Below are 17,179 nucleotides of genomic sequence, written 5' to 3' on the forward strand. Positions count from 1 at the left end.
TAACATTTCCATGTTTGTGCCTTCTGCACAGAACCTGGTAAAGTGGGACATCATCCTATGTTGTGCATGTTAGCACTTCTTATATTCACGCAATTAGCTGACATAAGCGCCTGCATCGAGTGTGTCTTGTTGAATAGTTGGCGAAGAGCGACACTTGCTTTCAACATTACAGGGAAAGACAAAATGAGTGTCGAATGTGATATCTCACATTAGCTTTTTTCAGTTTTTCACACACGTGATCTTTCGTATTAGCAAGACACGACTAAAATGGCAGGCTTAACATTTTCCCCACAAAAAAAAGAAATTCAGCTTTTACGGGCCGCGTCTGGATGGCCGCACTACATACAATTTTATTTCCAGCTGCATTGGCGTGTTAAGTGATGCGTCGTAATAATTGCGCTGGTCAGGGTGCGGAGTCCCAACAGGGCAGGTGTGTCAAGTCCGTGTCGGACGAGCTTTCCGAGCTGTCAGCTGCACAGTCGGCCGGCGGGATTAACGTGTCAGCCTTAGGAGGCTTTGGTCTTAATGGAATTTCCTCTAGAGTGGACACCACACGGCTAGTCTTTGATTAAACACACTCACTTGTCACTTTCCCAGAACATGCGGGACTAGATTATTTCCTTTAATATTTTTTTAGAAATACACTCATCCCTTGCTACTCTGCGGGTTTAGTGCAATTTATTCTTTTTTTTTGTACACAATTGTACACTGCAATACACTACAGTACAGTTACTCAATGGTACACCTTTTATGAAGAAAACATAGTAGACTAATTGAATATAGCATCCGCATGCCACCTCTAGTTGGAAGGAATTGTGACGCACAATTGGTGCTTTAGACAGAGGGAGGATGGAAGCTGCAATCGCTTTATTAATCAGAAGATCATTTTTTAGCACCAATTTGGAGCAGACCTGCTGGTGCTGCCGGCTCATCCGACACGTCACATCACTGGACACCAGGGTGGGCAGAAAAAAAAACAGCCAATGCTACATTCTCATGTGTTTGCTTCCGCATCACATTAGAGACCGGATGCAACGTTTTGACTGGTGGGGCTGACAGATTATTGGAAGGAAAATTAGTGCTGTCAAGTGATTGTTCTTTTTTTTTAACTGATTAATCACAAAAGAATTCCAGGATTAATCACATTTTTCAACTACTATTTTTTGCAAAGCTTGTAACAGATATTTACTTGAATAATATCTTGGAATTAATGCGAAATCACCAAACATGAAGTATATATAATTCAAAGACTGTTCGGATAGATTTCTTGGATTCTTGAATATGATCTAAAAGGAGACATCTTTCCAGGCATTTTTCTTCGAAACATTTCTCAAAACTGCTCACAAGCGCCACACTCCAGCAGTGTTGGTTTGCAAGGTGTTTTCTTCTGAGACTTGCTAAAAATGTACAGCAAATATGGCACAATATTTGCAAAGTATGTAAATTATTTTTTAAGTAAATCAAACTGAGTTAAGTGAGTTAAAATTTTTTGGATTAATCAGAGTTAACGCTTAAATTTTGACAGCCCTAATTGATATATATATATATATATATATATATATATATATATATATATATATATATAGACGGCTAATTTTGTTCACAAAAAGCAACAATCTTCCGCAAGCAAACACATTCAGCAGCCCATTTTGTGTCTGCGTTTGCGCTCCACCGTGTTAAATGAGGGCATTGATGCATACATTTGCATTTGTTTCATCTACAAGCGCCCTCTTAACGAAAAAATCCATGTCTGCGCCGCGCGGCCCCAATTTGCCAGGCAGCCGGCGGAAGCTTCCTTTGCAGGCTCCTCGTTTGGTCAGCTCATCCCATCGATCGGTTCGCCTCGCAAACAATTGTCGTCTTTTCAGCCTGTAATCCAGGAAAACATCCCTGCTGCTCGCGGCTCCTTTGTGTTCCACTTGAGTAGATATTTCTCCTGTCTTTGTGGTGTCAGCTAGTGGGCAGCACATCATTTAGATGCTCTTCAAAAAGCCAACATGAAAGAGAAGACGTTGACAAAAATCTTGCTTCTTTCTTTTGGGCTTCTCCTGTGGCCCCTTTCACACTGCCAGTCAGAGTCCACCTGTATTTGACTCTGAATAATTAAGGGATTGAATATTCTTAAAGTCAAGTATGTGTGTAGTTTTAAAAGGCGGGGCCTGGCGCCAGTATCTGAGCGTGGAGAGTTGGCTGGCTGTTAACTGACTGACTTGTTGACTGACTTGCGTGAGTTGTGCTACTGCGGCTTTGTGCATGTAGATCATCCAATCGTGACAATTGATTTCAGGAGAGCAGCACAAGCACGGTGAAGTGAGGTTCAGGTTAAATTTCACCCCCCTTAACCGCATGCCTCTGATACGACCTTGGGAAGTCGGGTAAACTTTTCACACACAAATCTGTACTTTAAACGCAGCGTCCCTCGACAGTGCTGCGAAAAAGTCTGCTTCAGTGGTCTGTGTGAAAGGGGCTTTACTGCATAAAAAGGCTAATGAAACTCAGCAGCACACACAACCGCACCCCACCCCACCCAACCCCGCCAGCCCGCTCCCCAACCTACCTGCCAAAATGTGAGTCAGCTTCCTCCACCATGTTTGACTTTTCTTGTTGGTCATACCCAATCCCCTCTCTGGCCTCCCTCTGACTCGTGCGATGGTGCTGGGCCGGGGTCCTGAACCGAGCGCATTTCTTGCAGAGGGGGCCCAACCCTGGAGCAGCTCGGACACGTTGTCTCCAGCGAGGGTGGGCAAGCGGGCCCGGGGGAGGCCCTCCTCAACGGACCTGCAGGACCCCAGTAGAAACAGGAGGGCCCACCCCAACTGGGCCATACTGGGTAACAAGACAGTGTGTGTGTGCGTCTGTGTGTATGTTTGCATTTCCACATAGAGTTCCAAGAAATTTGAGCACAAACTGGTTATTCATCAATTTGTCGACTTCTCGAAAGAACTATTCCCGCCCAAGTCTCCCTTCTTGCCCTAATAAAGTACAAATTATCCACCTCCGTTGGGGACCACTGAAAGAGCGGTTTGCTCGTTCATTGGTGGTGGGGGTCTGACGGACGTGTCCTTCAGAAGAGTCTTTACAGCAGATGCGCTCCCTGCGTCAAAACCCCAAAGAAAAGATGGATGGGCTGCCGTGGGGACGAAAGAAGGGACATGTCTAATTTCTGTTCGTCCTGCTGTGTCATTGCTCCATTTCCATTTTAGAGGGCAGGCAGGCAGCACGATGGCTCAGAGAATATTTGAGGCTCTTGGAAACGTGAGGGAGATCTTATCGTCTTCATCGGCCGCGCACAGCTGAAGGTGGCCACCGTGAAAATGTCTACTTGCTTCGGCTTATGAATCGACTTTATGCTCACACTAACTACATAGCTGCACAGAGAGAGCAAAGTCAGTGTAGACCACTTTGCGACGATTCCGACTTCTAGCAACTATTTTACTTAAAAGTCGATTTGCTTACGACAAAACACGATGAAAGACAGGCTGCCCATTCCAAAACGCAAAAGCCAAAAGGTCATTTAAGGTGTGGCCAATTCATTTTCAGCGCGAAAGGCAGCTCTGTTTCTTGTTGAATGAACTTTCCACAATGCGCATCCAACAATGGCGGCAAAGTAGTCCAGACTGCACATTAGGCCAAACGTAAATCTCAAGAGCAAATCTCAGAATAATGAACGTTAAAATGTGGAACCTTTTGAACCGATTGGATGAACTGAATGACAACAGACTAGGAAGAATAACTTGTGGCTGTACAAAACAGATACCTTTCCAGGGTGGGGACGGCCTTCCGATGTCCACCCTTGACGACGGGACTGCCGCTCTGTCCTAGCAACTACTGGCGGGGAGGATTTACCGCATGTCAGAATATTTTATTTTATTATTTTTTTTTTTGCCTCACATCTGCGTCTGGTATCGGCAGCCTTCAAATAAGGCCAGCATCAAGAAATTTGCTCTAGAAAACTTGTCATTTTCCTTTTTTTCAGGCAATTGTTGACAATCTGAAGAGTTGATTTTCTTGGAAAAGAACTGAAACTTTCATTTCATCGCCACCTCCAGTCAAACGTTTCAGCACGTTTACCATTGTGATTGACACGATAAGTGCCTCTCGCCGCCTGTCTCGGCCAACTGTTGGCACTGCTCGCGTGTGCGCTCCAGATTAATTAAAAAGGAATCCCTGTGTTCTCCGACAGGAATAAGGAAACAGCCGAGGGCTTAACTTTAAACGCTGCCTCTCGCCTAAAATTGTCATCGAAAAGCCATAATTGACGATTTGCGCACGTCCCAAAGAGGATTTGCAATAAATGAAATGGATTCGCCGCTTTCGCTTTCACGTAGCATTGTGTGATTGTCAATTCTTGCCTGGCTTTACGCCCTCAAGAAGCGTCGGTCCAATATTTAATATTAGCTCATATTTTTAATGCGCTTTTATAGTGCCAGAGAAGCACGCGCTCGTCTACGGAGGGGAAAAGAAACGATTTATTTGAGTAGACACGATGGTTTCCTGTAGTTTACAGACAGCACTGTAGCTTTGGTTGCAGCAATTGTTTGAGGAGGACAAATTACAAAAAAGCCACTTTGGTTGAGTGTCCTTTATCCACTCATCACGTGTGGAATGAAACAAACCAGTCAATATTTTGGGATTCCCCAAAATGAGCCAGCCTATTTTTCAGTAGCTAGATTTCAAAAAAGCATTCTTCCCACTTAATATTTTAAACGTATTCTTCAAAATAACTTTCTGAATTGAAGAGTATCAATTTCTGAAAAGATTTTTTTTTTTAAATATTACTACAGCGCTCACTCTGACAATGACAAGAGTGAACCTGGCAAACTCACTTTTGCTCCCACTGCCTTTTTAAAAACATAATGTAGTATCCATGCTAGTGTATGTTTTAGCATGCATGAGTTCTACCGTATGTTTTGAGCAAGCGTCTGTTTTACCGTATAAACGCCCAAAAATACGGTGAACTTTATGTAAGTTCTAAATACAGAAATAGCAGCCATAACTGAGACAGCACCTTTTAATACGGTGCACCTCATGGTTGTGAAAATACAGTAAAATGTAGCATAGAATGAGGCCAGTTAGAGATTTTAAGGTGTGGCGTGGTTTTAAAAAGTCATGGTTCCAAAACTGCTCAAACTTTCCCTCTGTATGAGCAGTTTTCTTCTTCCTTTATTTTTTTTGGGGGAGGGGGCATTGCAGGCAATGTGACGCGGCCAAGCCCAAATTCAAGGCAATGTTCAACTATTAATCTAACACTGTTTTAAAAAGAACCTTTGGCACACTTTTTCCATCAGATTTAAAATCCACGTGTGATTTATATATTGAAAAGCACACTTTTAGTAATACAAAGAAGCTTTTCGCTGACCTCCTCCTTGAAGTTTGCCTCTTGCAACCCTTATTATCCTGTGAATAATTAGCCCCTCGTGACGGGATTATCTTTTATCGCACCTCGGAACACAAATATGAGCGCGAGCATTAATGGAGGTGAGGCGGCGAGCCGTCGGAGGTTGTCAAGCTGCCGGCGTAACAAAAGAAAGGTCAGCAGGCGCCACTTCAAATTACACACTCACGCCGGGAGTGAATCATCCCAAACCCGATCACTGTCAATGCATGTGTGCGTGTGTGGGTGTGTGCTTCAACTTGAGCGACTTCCATGCAAAGCGGCGGGTGCGGGTGCATCTTAACTTGGAGAAGTGAAGGTTGAAATGTACTCGCGGCGGCAAATGCGCTTAAACAGTGAGAGTAGGCGAGGGAGAAAAAAAAAGATGGAAAAAAAAAAAACTGTTTCCTAAAGTGCAGTGAAAGTCGTGCACATGCACCCAAACTCCGCCCGTGAGAGGAAACTGCACCACTTGGGCAAATGAATGCAATTTCAAGCAATTGCCTGCAAGATTCTTAATGAAACTGTTGGAAAGCTCCCGCAATGCAACAAGGGTAACGTTACGTGTATTTTTCTGTCAACAACCACAGTGCAGCTCAGCCTCTTAATACACGACAAATGACGGATGGGGGCGTCGAGTTCACGCGTAGCAAAACGCTTAAGATGGAGTCCATTTAGCGGAGGTGCAGGCAACCAGATTGTGAGCATCCGGTGGATGTCATCCTATTTCATCGGTTGTGACAACGGCTTGCTCGGCGGAACACTTGGAATCACTGACGATAGACATCGTGTTTGAGTCTCTTCTTTTGTGTCCGTTTTACAGACAACTTTAACTGGGAGTGACAAATTGCTAGCTAGATTGAAGCGAGCATGCTGGAACTTTAAAGCGGAGCTCAGTGAAAGTGACAGAGTCTTCATAGTTTCAGTTCCCTCGAGGTGTCGAGCGTGATAACGTGCTAAGGAATGCTTTGCAAAGTTTATTTTCATCAGTGTGAGTTCATGAGTTTAAATGTGCTTAAAACGTATGGGAGGGTTAAAACTATGTACAAAAAAAAACAAAAAAAAAACGGGGGCCCACTGGCTCGCACGATGGCCTCACAGTGCAGAGGTTGTGGGTTCGAATCCGGCACCGGCCTTCCAGTGTGGAGTTTGCATGTTCTCCCCGTGCCTGAGTGGGTTTCCTCCGGGTACTCCGGTTTCCTCCCACATTCCGAAAACATGCATGCCAGGTTGATTGGACACTCTAAAATTGCGCCTAGGAATGAGTGTGAGCAAGGATGGTTGTTCGTCTCTGTGAGCCCTGCGATTGGCTGGCAACCAGTTCAGGGTGTCCCCCGCCTACTGCCTGAAGACAGCTAGGATAGGCTCCGGCACCCCCCGCCACCCTTGTGAGGAGAAGCGGTACAGATAATGGATGGATAAACATCAGTACATCTTAATTTTGCCACAGATTTTCTTCCTAAAAACAAAAGAAACATGAAATAGACACACGTTATTCCTTTTAGACCACCGGATAAAATATGATATGTGCTTTATGTGTTAGCGGAAAAATTGCATTTTTGAAATCAGAAATCCGGCCCGAAGAACGTCTGTGTGTGCGTGTGGCGGGTCACCACTGACAGTGCAACTAATCTGAGCGTCTACACAGCAACTCGTGTGGCATCTCAAGTTGCAGCAAATAGAATGTGTGATGGAAAATGAACGAGCACTTTTCCTGACTTGCGTAGTTTGACTCTTTGGCCTTGCTGACGCGAGCTCCCAGTCGACCGCAAATTCAAACAAGCGCATATCCAACTTGGACTCATTTCATTTGCATGGATTTTTGTTGATGCGACATTCATAGATTAGGTTTAAAAGAGTTAAGGAGCTAAACACACCCGTAGCCATCTGCCCACAATCATCAGCATCTCTCATGAGTTGGTTGCATTTGATGGATAATTTGGGGGGCGGGGGGATGCTTCTGTCATGTCATGAGCTGAATATAGTTTGTGAATCACTTATCATGACGTACATGGAACAGCAAAGAGTACGTTGTATCGTAACATTATGTTCCAGTGGTGAGTCGGCCTTTTTATTAGCTAGGCGTGCATAATTTTTGTGGCCCGCGCACAGGAGCACCTCCGGATTATTTTGCAGCGGCCTGAAAAGTGATCGGCGCTCCAGAAAAGTCGCAGCTGCCAAAGACGATGATATTTATTGTCAAAGCCGCAGAGACGTCGCTGCGAAATGTTAATTTATGTTCTTTGTCAAGCAAAAATCACCGCAGTGGTTCCAGTAGGAGTGATTTTGCCAGCTGGGAATAAAATATAATAAATCACCTTTTTTTCTTTTTTTTTAAATTCTTTTATTGTCAGTCCTGTAAAGCTGCACAACACACGCGTTTCAAAAGAGTTTGTTTTAAATGTGCCAGATGCCAACTTGCTATATCAATTACAATAGTCTACATATATATATATATATATATATATATATATATATATATATATATATATATATGTGTGTATATATATATATATATATATATATATATATATATACATATATATATATATATATATATATATATATATATTAGGGCTGTCAAGCGATTAATTTTTAAACTAATTAATCACCAAAAAATAATATCGTGGAATTAATGCAAAATCACAAAAACATTTTTTTTTCAAAGACTGTTCTAATAGCTTTCTTTGAACCTTGAATAAGAGAATAAGCATTTTTCTTCTCAAGTTGGAAAAAAAACAAACCTATCCTTGGTTTGTTGTATATGGCCGTGTTTGTGTTTTGTATTTATTGTTGCCATGTCTGCATGAGAATCATTTTCCAATTGCCTTACCTCGATCAATAACGATTCCATAAATGAAGTAAATAAATGATCAACTGACAGAATGTTGTCTTTAGAAATGACGGTGTTAAAGTCTTGGTGGAGATCGTTGTCGGGCCCGAATAAGGTCTGGAACAAGAACACACACCTGTTGGATGCTCTTGTTATGATGATGTAAATGTCTTGCACTCCTCAATGAGACGAGGGAGATCAAAAGCCAGGGAAGGCTCCAAATAAAGCCAGCAGGCAGGAGGTCTGACGTGCGTCTCGGACAAATACAAAATGGACGCCAAGCCAGGAGGCAGAGGGAAGCAATTGCTCGATCTCGTTCTCACAGTAATTGATTGTCTGTTTGATTGGTCGCTGAAATCAAGGACGTCAGCGGGGCTGCGCACGGATTGACGCGCGGGGTCTGAAAGCCGATCACTTTGCTCACAGCAAGTCTAGGGATTGCTGGAATTCAAATTGCAAAGGGAGAATACACGCATGCTGATTATCGGGATGATTTTGCGGCCGATGACTGTCCGGAATGTTTTTTCCAGCCTCACTGATAATCTGAAATGATTCAACCTGTTCACTATTTATTATCAACAGATTCTGCGATTGTGATTGGTCGCATACATTTGCTTGCATGATCCTGCGATGTGCAGTCTGAATAATGATTTCTTGTAAAATGCGCGAGCTGATGATTGTGAATGTCAAACCGGTTAAATATTTACGATGGCAAATAACCCGTACTGAAACATCTGTCCGATTTTGATTGGATTTCTTATCTCTGATCAGTCAGCAAAGGCCCGATTATTGCATGTTTCTAAAGATGTCCAATTATCCTTTTCAATAGTTTTCTTTCTTCCTTTTTGTATTTTATGTCTGTCTGAAAGCACTTTGGCTCGGTTCTGCCTCTCTCAGGTCCGTCTTGGTATTACTAAAAACATGATTGTTTGGTCTTGTCCAGTACACCCTACACGATAAGAGCAGTCAAAACACCCATATTTCCTGCTCATCGTGGCCTCACTGACATTTGCAGACGTCTAGTGCCCTTTGGATTTTTTTATTTTTTTTTGCTTTTTCTGACAGCATTTTGACATATTTTAGAAATTCTATCCTCTATTATAAAGACAAACATTGTGCCACCCGAGTGGGCACTTGTGTGGCTTCCCGTGGATAGCTGCCAAAAAAGCTGCACTCCTGCGTCGTTACGCTGCTTTAGTGCAATTAATTGACCGGTTTAATTACGGCGGAGTGGCTTGTTTTGCCGAAAAAAAAACCCAAAAAAAAACATCATGATGAAAAGCGTTCTCTGGTGAAAGGCGAGATTTCGGCCTCGCAGGACCTGTTTTGAGATTGCTGCTTGAGCAGAATCTTTGTGCGTGTCTGTGTGTGCGCGTGTGTGTGTACGTGTGTGTGTTATGTGTTGAGATGACCAGAGCATAGCACATAGAGTGCAACCATAACTGCGATATCATGCCTGATTTATTCATTTATTTAATTGTAATCTGCATGTGTGGCTTCTGTAACAGAATTGCAATCTTTTAAAATGTGAAAAATCCTTACGCTGGCCCAAGATAGTCTTGCCTGTGACATGCCCGGGACAACGGCATCCCAATTGTCTGCGTGTAGCAGGCCTTAGAACATTTCTGAAAGAGTGCTAAAATTGTGAATCTTTCCAGCAATAGCTTGCTCCTCCCCAAAATTGTTGAACTGTTAACTCCCAATATGCAGAGGATTACTGTAAGGATGTCTGGTACCATTTTTCCGCCCGTCTCAACTCAACTCAATTTTACTTATGGAACACTTTAAAACAATCATTGTTGCATACCATGTAGATGGCAGGGGACTGGATTTTCACTCGCGTCCCATCCAACTCCCACAGAAAAAATACCCCACACCCAGAACATAGTAAAAATAATAATAATAATCCTTTCCTTGAAAATGACTCTCATTCAGAATGACTCCCACTCCCATTTTGGCGCGAAGATACTTTTAAAAAAACCAAACAAACAGTTTGCCTCTCCCACGGCCTCTCCTGCTCCCATTTGAACTCCCATCCCGTAAAAAATCCTACAGGTTTCCTGTGACAATCCTGTGGCCCACGGCATTTCTTGTCCTCGTCGGCACCACTGACCTCAGGCACCGGTCACCTCTTCAAACCGATACCAGTACCAATTCTCCTTCTTGTGTACTCACTGATAACGATACCTCGAGTACTTTTGACACACCAAATTTCAGTGAACACAATGACGGATCATTTTGATCAGAGATTTTTCTGTCTTTCTGGCGCACATGATGTTTGTCTTATGTGTCAGTGGAGTGCCAACTACCAGTAAGGAGGACTTACACAATGTCATATTTTTTGGGGCATGAAGTATCGGGGGCTGATATCGGCTACTAGTTCCCGATACCTTGAAAAAAACTGCTATCAACCCAATAGAACACCTGCTATTGGTATTTGTCCCCCCATAGATTATTACATTTGTTAGTTAGAAACAAAATTGCTTGGTTGCAAAAGTTGAGTCGCAAATCTGTGCGAGTTCCCTCAACAATGAGCTCTTAGTATGCTGAAATGCCAGGGAGCGTTGGCTCGCAAAATCAAACATCCCCCCCCACCCATCTAGACACTCTTCACACGTCCTCTCCACAAAGACGGCCTAAGAAAGCAAAACGGGAAGATTTCCAGCACCAGCAGCCGTTCATCGGAAAACGTCTTTCTGAAAAGTCATCAAGTGTGCAGCCTCAGTAAACGTCGAGATGTGGACCCCGGCCAGTCGAGTATGGCGTGCGAGTGCACTTTCCCCACTTGCGATGTCGTCGCACCTGCACGAGGAACGTCCACAGAAGGCCTTGCTCGCATCATTTGTCTCAATTAGAAAAATGAGAAAAAGTTCCGGCATGACTGGGTAATTGCACTTTCGGTGGACGGATGGATTAACGACAGCTTCTTCCCCTGCAATGGCTGATTTTACTTTGGCCACCTTCAACACCTTTTAATATTCCGTCGTCACAACGCTAACGAGTCCGCGTAGCGCTGCGGCCTCTGCCAACGGATGTGGCGTTATGAGCATACATGTAACTAATTTGGAAAGACCACCAGCAAGTGTTGCGATGCGTGCAAGAAAAATTTCCAATGATGGATTCTCATTGTTTGAAGCGCCACTTTGAACTCAACTGCCGTCTACCCTCTGCAGTTGAGTAAATAGCAAACATACGAAAAATGGGTTAAATGGCGTCATACACGCCAGAAGGATACTTTGGCTATAGAGGGGGACAGGGCTATTAATTGTGCACGTGCGTATGCATGTCTGTGAGCGTGAGTTTGACCTAAATGTGCACTTTTGAAGGACAAAGCTCGTCTGTCAGATTGTACGCTCAATAAGTGGTTAACATTTCAAGCCTGCAGTCATTTTGTATTTGGATGTTTTGTCCAACAAATGCCTTCCTTGTTGTATTTTAATAAGAATAAGAATAAGAAATTGTAAAATGTGGGCGTTGGAATTGGATTGGTTTGAGTTGGTCAAGAAACGTGGGAAAGAGGAGGCCAATGTATAAAACTGTCTTAATTTGGGCATTTTTTTTTTTTCTTAAGTCACTTATCAACACTCATCCCCTTGCCTTTTTTTTCTTACAAGATACCATAACAATTTGGTTATTTCAATAATTGGATTTGATTTTTAGGGCAGTCTTTTTTAGTTATTAGGTTTTCCTTTTTTCGAAATGCTTCCTTTTAGTTTAATTTAGTATTATTTATTTATTTTTTTTAATTGAGTCTTTTTTGTCTTCCAAGTGAAAACAGGTGGACAGACAGACAAAACAAATAGATAGATAAATCGACCGATAGATAGATGAAAAGACTGTGAGCACGTGTGAAGAGAATTGCCCAAGACAAAAGAAGCAAGATGTGAAAGTTTCCCATCCAAAGGAAGAAGGTTTAATGAAGGCACTTGGGTGTTGAGCGGGGATGGAAGTCGGCCACAGCGCATTGTGCCGGCCGACTGGCAGCGCTTAAAAGAGAATTTCTTTTTGTTCTCCAGTGTCCCGCCTTGTCTCCTGTAACCGACTTAATAAATCTTGCGCGTGTGTGTGTGTGTGTGTGTGTGTGTGTGTGTGTTTCTCGTGTTGACGAGAGAAGATAACAGTGAAAATGTTGCAACGGTCAGGCCAGAAAACAATTTCAATTTATTGGCCTTCGTCGTGTTATTTCACTTACACCAAAATACAATTTTCTTTTAAACATCAACAGTCAACGAAAATAAATAAATCAAAATCAATCAAAATAGAAACCAATCATTCAAAAAGTGAGGATTTTTTCCCCAAAATTTACATTTTATTGGGAACAAGTCAAATTCCGTGGCATAAGCCTCATTTTGTATTTTTTTTTTTTTTAAATTCCCACCCCAAAATTTTTCAAGTGTTTTTTCAGAATTAAAAAGATTATTTTGTGGGAGTGTTCGTGTGGTTTGTCATGAAAGTCGGTCAAAAAAATCTGCGATGCCACAGCATGGCCAGAAAAACAGTAAACGCCACAGTAGGATGTTTTTGTTTTTTTTTCGTTTTCTTTTAATTTGAGGCTTTGCTTGATTGATTAGCATATGAGGAACTTCTCTCAGTTCTAAAAAAAAAAGTTCCATTTCCTGAGTTCCACAAGCTCAACGATGCGCCCTGAACAAACACGAGTGGTCGCTCAAGAGAGACGCAGGTTGGGGGGGAAGGGCATCATTATTTAATCGCCCACCGTCTCCTGATGTGTTGTTTATCTTTGCCATCATCTTTTACAACCTGGGAAGATCGCGGCTGGCGCAGCAGGACATCTGGACTGTGTCTGCAGGACAGAAGCGCTGTCAGCCAGCACGATTCATGAAGCTCTGAAATGGAGCAATTCCATTAGGACACACATCTGTCGTCACTTTACAAAAAGGGATTGGGGGGGGGGGGTGGAAGCTGGGCTTTGTGTGTAAATCCCAGCGAGGAGCCCTCAGGTGTTAAATGTGTTTAATGTTTACATGGCGTGCGCTCTGTTTAAGTTGCTTAAGACAGTGCAAGGCGGCCGCGCTTGATGACATGCAGGCGACTTTGCACTAGTTGGGAAAAAAAAGTGCCGCTCGGATGGAGAACAGAATGCCACAACTACTGGAATGAGGAGTTTACCATACAAAGAGAAATATTTACTCTCATCACTACTTTAAACAAAGGAAAACGACATGATTGATAGAACACGTGACAACAACGCAAGATCAAACGTGACATTTTATTAGAAAGCGCACGAAAACGCAATTTTAGCTCAACTGACGCCATCACTATACACCACAGTGGCCAATGCCAACGCTACGTTCTCATTTGTTCACTCAGATGAGTTAAAGGCCATACACACATTCACAGTCACAATGACAACCTCAAATAGACAAACATAATAATTACTTCTCAAATGCATATACTGCATAGTTGGTCGATGAAGCGTGCAAATTATTTTTTTTCAACGGTCATGCAAGTAAACATGTCTCAATTATTTATTTTTGTATTTTTTGCGTCATACATTTTACGTATGGAAAAGTATGAGCTAAATACGTACTCATTGGTTCAAATCAAATTTTCCAGCAACCAAAGCTCAATTTAATGAGGTAGACCTGGAATGTGTAGTAATATTCGACTGTTATTTTCAGACCAACATGTACACTCAAAACAACAAAAATAGAAACTGAAATAGAATGTCGTTTCCATTTTGACATACATAAAAGTCATTGGCGATCTTACCGTACACACGTATAACTACTCACTTTTTCATGGATGTAGCAAGAGCATCCTCTTGAGTGTCATCACCAGGTTGCAGACACTGGAAGAGGCACAGAAAGGCAAAGCCAAGTGGATCTCCTGAGAAATGTTTTGGTCCCCAGTCAGTCACCGACCGCTGGCTTGCCACCGTTCGCCACTTTTGGGTGCAACAAAATGGGTTAGCATGATTTGCGCGGGTCAATTTTCAATTTCAATTTTCACAACAAGGGATGAGAGGTGCTTTCTTTCACTTCTCCTGAGTCAACAGATATGGACTTGAGTACGTGTGTCTTTTATGCGTTCCCAGATAAAACATCCCTCTTATCCCGTGTAACCTCAGCTGTAATGAATATCCATAAACCACAGTCAGGCATCTAGACAACACACACACACACACAAATACACAAACACACACACTGCAACTAATAGGTCAGGTGTTGGTTAGAGGTTGTCATGGTGACGAAAGGACCAAAGCGTTTAAAGATGTTTGTGTGTGTGTTAGGTGTGGTTCAAATCAAATCCAAAAGTCATGATGAGGTTAACCTTTTTGCTTTGTGGCCAAAAGATGTTGCTAATGTGTGTTTCCTTTTGACAGGCATTTCGAATTTAGCCATTTAGCATTTAACTGTAGTTTGGTTGTTAAAAGTTGGCTTTGAACTCTCGGTGGTCAACGAGTGTCATATGCATTTAGCCATGAAAGTTGACTTTACACTGTAGTCAAGTAAAGTGTGGTCAGGTCGATGTAAATGAGGTTGTATGTGTTGTATATATTAAAATTGGACTTTTTTTAGTTACCATGAGATGAGCTGGCGTCCGGCAGCCATTTGGCGTTTAGGTGTAGCTTAGTCATGAAAAATTGCCCGGGCAAACTTTTCATGGTCAAGGGTGTCGTCTGATTGAAGTAAACAGGATCAAAACAAAGAGCTTCTGGATGTCTTATGGCAATTTGATTGAAGTCCATCAAAGCACATCACGACGTCTTCCTCGTTAATCGGGCCCTCGTGCCGTTTGCGGCCGCAAAGTAAAAGCCGCCGAGCGCCCATCGACCGGCCGTCTGGCTGCGTGGCAACCGCTCCGGCGCCAAATGGAAGTAGGACGCGGACGCTGCAGAGGCGGCCGTCATTTGCTTGAGTGCTTTCTATTTGCTCTGATGAGGAGGCAAGGTTGCACAGGCCACCAGGGGGGACTCACAAGTCAAGACGGTGAAAAATAGTCGGAGGGGGCCGCGCAGGCAATAATTCTACTCAAAGATAAGACAAGCTAATGCTGAAGTTTTGTAGCTGCGTTATAAAAGAACAAACAAGATATTTTGTTCAGTGGCGTCTCAAGATAGGAGTTGAATTTGTTGCACTCGTATCTCAAATCATCTTTCTACATTAAAATGAATAGAATGCCATGGATGTGTTCGAGCGGCGCCCAAAAAAAAAAAAGCAACAAATATTTATATTATTACATTATGAGTCAAAATAGTTTTGATATTTGCAAAATCTGCTTTTAGTTTGGAATTTTCTGACAGATGGAATCACCCATTGGCAACTTATGCTTGTGCATCACTTTCAGTGACAATTTGAAATACGTGCCCTGTTTTTGAACGAGGGATGAAAGTGAAGAAATGTGTCAACACAATTGTTAGTCATGTGCATAAAAAGAACGATGAAGGTAAAGATACCATTTGAGCTTTATTCAACTTCATGAGTTGAACTTTGTGTATTCTTTTCAATGTATATCGATGGTGTTGTGGACGTCAATCCATCAAAGTGTGCTAATTGGAACTCGGGACTGCGGCTATTGATTATTTTACGGCCGAGTCGATGAATCGGATTTGAAATGTGCGCCTCATTAAAGATGATTTGGTTGCTTCGGCTATGACGCGGCGGACACCGTTTGTCTTTTGTTGTTGTTTACAGGGCATCATTCACACTGATTTCCCAGAGCTTCTTTCAAATGTTTGTCTTTTTAAACGCTTTTGTGGCGCTAATTGCACACTTGATCTCCATTTGCAGTTCAAAACAGGCCCTGCAGAGCTTCTTTTTTTTTTTTTTGGCCTTCCAGGAAAGCATCCCATATTTTCATTCAAGCGCTCATCGTCGTAAAGGTCAGACAACGGGAGTGCAGCTAGCATAACATTTGATATTGTTCCTCTCTAAACGGAAATATATGGCACTGGCAACTTATGGAGAAGTGACTTTTTTATGTATATATTAGTTTTTTTTTATGCGAAAAACAAAGTCGTCAATGATTGAGGCGTATTTGTGTCACATCTGCAATACATGCGCCACATACACAGATCAGCGCAATACCATGACAACGCATGATCAAGTGTGGTTGGTGTACACGTAAGCATTCATGTGATTAGCTGGCATGTGAGCACACTGGCGCTTTTGTACCGAAGAGGGAAGCCATCAGCAGAGAGGCCCCGGGTCGTCCGGACGCTCGTTAATTCCTCGTTAAGTCATCTCATCGCTATGACCTCATCAGGCTGCCAGAAGCCCACCACACACCGCCATGTGTCCACATGGCTTGGCTCAGGACCTGTAGTCTTTTACTGAAGCAGAATATGCAGGTTTTTTTTGGGTTTTTTTTAGTACCTATGTGCTCCAAGTCACACGCGTGAGGAGTACTTTATTCTGACTTGTAAGGTTTTATCACGACTCCAAGTACTTGCTGGTTCCTCTGTGACGCCTGAGGAGTATTGTATCAGTGCTCGTGGGGCTCTATTTGAGTCGACACACGCGTTCTTGGCGTCAAAACGAGTATATCTTCATATCCGTGCAAGTCTAGTTTAGTGTGTTTACAACTTTGGCAGACCGCACTGCGCCTCGCTTGGCGTCCTGGCGGACCGAGGGTGTTTTCTATTACGGCTCACCTGACAATCTGGTGGGTGAACGCAGACTGTAATTTAGACCACCTGAGAGCAGGTCTAAGTTGTGGCGCAGGTGGTGTGATGTCATTCTGGTGAATTTGACCAGGGCACAGGCAGGCTGATTCCAAGGTTTACTGATAGGTGTCATCATAGTTCACTCATAAATACGAAATTGGGGGCATTCTTACTCATGGAAGCATGATCGGGAGGGCTAGGCGATCTCCAGGTGTCCACTTTACAACTTAACATTATCCGCAAGTGGCGATCTCGTCGCAGTTGCTTGTAAACGTACTTTGTGAGCGCCGGAATCCTGCGTTGAGTCCGAGTGAGTCTGCTAATGTTCTGTTTTGCCGCATCC

At 43.0% G+C, this 17,179-nt stretch overlaps 1 protein-coding gene across 2 annotated transcripts in view; it reads left to right on the forward strand.

The window, feature by feature from the left end:
- The window catches only part of gfra1a (gdnf family receptor alpha 1a), a 51,503-nt gene that overhangs the window by 13,681 nt on the left and 20,643 nt on the right, over positions 1 to 17,179 (forward strand). The window contains exon 4 of one of the 2 annotated variants that reach the window (XM_088305310.1): positions 2,693 to 2,830. The exons of the other annotated variant lie outside the window; for it this stretch is intronic. Within the exon in view, the coding sequence (XP_088161436.1) occupies positions 2,693 to 2,830 (138 nt within the window). The remainder of the gene's footprint in view (positions 1 to 2,692; positions 2,831 to 17,179) is intronic. 2 annotated transcript variants of the gene reach the window in all.

Source organism: Idiotropiscis lumnitzeri, chromosome 9, assembly GCF_059441095.1.
Source record: "Idiotropiscis lumnitzeri isolate Australia: NSW breed Sydney's pygmy pipehorse chromosome 9, RoL_Ilum_1.0, whole genome shotgun sequence".
NCBI lineage: Eukaryota > Metazoa > Chordata > Actinopteri > Syngnathiformes > Syngnathidae > Idiotropiscis > Idiotropiscis lumnitzeri.